Genomic DNA, 2,186 nt, shown 5'->3' with positions numbered 1-2,186 from the left:
CACAGTCTCTCGTACTCATGCGGAAGAACTGAGCTCTTTTATTCAGATGACTCACCGGATTAGAAATTTCGATGAACATGATCATCTTAAACTTGATCTAATTGACCATGTGTGGCAAAAGTTTGGAAACGAGTAATCCATGTCTTTGTAATGTAGCTATCAATAAAAATATTTATGCAATGAGTGATGTAATCCATGTCCTCAACTAGCAGAAAGCAGTAAATAGTTCTTACAACTACAACATATAGCTCACATTACCCTACGCCGCGAGCAAGGATCTCCTTCTGCTTAGCTTGGTAGAACTGCTTTTGAACATCAGCCATACCACTTGTGTCGATGAGCATGACCCTCTCATCTAATTCAAACTGTCTCCGTGCATCCTCCCTCTCGTTTCGTGCATCCTCATTCTTTTCGAGTGCAATCTCCTCTTTTCGCACTTCCAATTGCTGTGCGTAGCGAGCATTTCTTGCCGCCTCTTTGATCTCATCCTTCTCTAGCTTTGCTGCCCACACAGTTTCTAATGACAACTTGCAAGCACTGTCATCAGCTTTACCTCTCTTGTCCTTCTTCACACCATCAGGTCTTTTCTCATGTTCAAGAGCATCAGTGCGTATCGAGGTAGCATTAGTACGTACTGAGGATGCATCAGCCGGATCATTGGTGGCTGTGCCCAGACTTGCATCAATGGTCTTCTTTTGTTTCTTAAGAGAAGTTTCAACTTCTCTTGCCTGCCACTTTGGATACTTTGAAAACTCTACATAGCAATGCATCAGTGTGAAAGGCTTCTTTTTTTTAAGATCCATTTCCTTGAACAAAATGTGTGCATCGTTTGTCTGCACATATAAATATGTTGTTAAAATAAGCACAACACATATAGAATATTGCACATCACATATAGAATTACAAGAAAGGTGCATACCTTTTCTTCTATAGTCCTTCCACTTTCTTGCCTATTTAAAATATGCTCAAGGCAACCACAAAATTTGGAGGTCTCTTTGTTAATCGTTGTGTAACGACAATTGATTGCATTAGCATTACGCTCCGGCCATGATGATTCCTTGTGTGTGTTGTAGTACTATGAAATTCTATCCCAATAAGCATCTTGGTTTTGATCTGTCCCAACAATATCCAAACTTGTATTTGCCCATGCTGCTATGAGAACCTTGTCCTCATCACTAGACCAATTTTTGCCTTTGTTGGATTTTCCTTTCTCTGTTATTGCAGAACGATGCTGAGTTGATGGAGTTGCCTGCTCTCCAATTGGACTATCTGGTTGTGTTTGTGTGTAACCAAAACCAATGGTGTCCAAGAAGCTTTGGTCACCATCCATCTGCAAACAACCAATGCACAGCTTCAGGGATTTAGAGAAAAGATTCAGTGAATTCATTTGCATGTCTCTCCCCTGCCCGTCGTTCAGAAACCAACTTCATGGAGGAAGGATCTGCTGCCTCTCCCCTGCCCGTCGACCTCACTCCTCTCCCCAAGCCGCAGGCCTCCAGCCTTCCCAGCCCGTCGACCTCCTAGCCGCAGCTAGCGCCGCCCGCACCCCGCACTCCGCCGCCCGCATCCCGCACCCCGCCGCCCGCATCTCGCACCACACCGCCCGCAGCTAGCGTCGTCCGCATCCCCCACTCCACCGCCCGCATCCCGCACTCCGCCGCCCGCACGGCCTCCCCACGCGGCCGACCTCCTGTCGCCGCCAGATCTAGCTGCAGGGCATGCGGCCTCCCGTGCCCGCCCTCCCGCTCATGCGATCGGCCGGAGAGGAAGAAGTTGTTACCTTGGGCGGCGGCCGGAGAAGAGACGCGACGGTGACCTGGGGGTGAGCTCCCCTGTTCCTTCCTCCGGGCGGGCGCGAGACGAAGCAGCAGGCTGCTTTTCGCGAGCTCACGAGCGTGGCTTGCTCGTGTTTATTCCCACGCCTCATACCGTCGTGGCCTGGGCGTGGATGTTTACACGCCCTTTTACACGAGTCGCTGGGAGCAGTTTTTTAGCTTGCATCGTGTATATTTTCTATACACGTCCATATAAATGATCCACTAGAGATGCTCTAACATGGCACCACCATATAGGACGGGGATCCCCTAACCAGTCCATTTCTGCCGATGATACAGGTGCCAGACGCAATTTGGTCCAGATTAGGTCGACCCATACGTATGGGGTCAGGAGCAAGTTGGTTGGTTCAT

The 2,186-nt window shown here is 48.7% G+C and overlaps 1 protein-coding gene across 1 annotated transcript; it reads right to left on the bottom strand.

Annotated features, from left to right (window-relative positions):
- Nucleotides 1-254: 254 nt before the first annotated feature.
- LOC123080145 (uncharacterized) lies at nucleotides 255-1,927 on the bottom strand. Its single transcript, XM_044503036.1, has 4 exons — nucleotides 1,781-1,927; nucleotides 1,163-1,330; nucleotides 920-1,075; nucleotides 255-833 (listed from the first exon to the last, which is right to left on the bottom strand). Exons 1-4 carry the CDS (start codon nucleotides 1,925-1,927, stop codon nucleotides 255-257), a joined length of 1,050 nt encoding a protein of 349 aa, XP_044358971.1.
- Nucleotides 1,928-2,186: the final 259 nt, after the last annotated feature.

This window comes from Triticum aestivum, chromosome 1B (genome assembly GCF_018294505.1).
Source record: "Triticum aestivum cultivar Chinese Spring chromosome 1B, IWGSC CS RefSeq v2.1, whole genome shotgun sequence".
In the NCBI taxonomy this organism is placed as follows: Eukaryota; Viridiplantae; Streptophyta; class Magnoliopsida; order Poales; family Poaceae; genus Triticum; species Triticum aestivum.
Note: the sequence above shows the minus strand (reverse complement) of the source record. Positions and strands in the feature narration are given on the sequence as shown.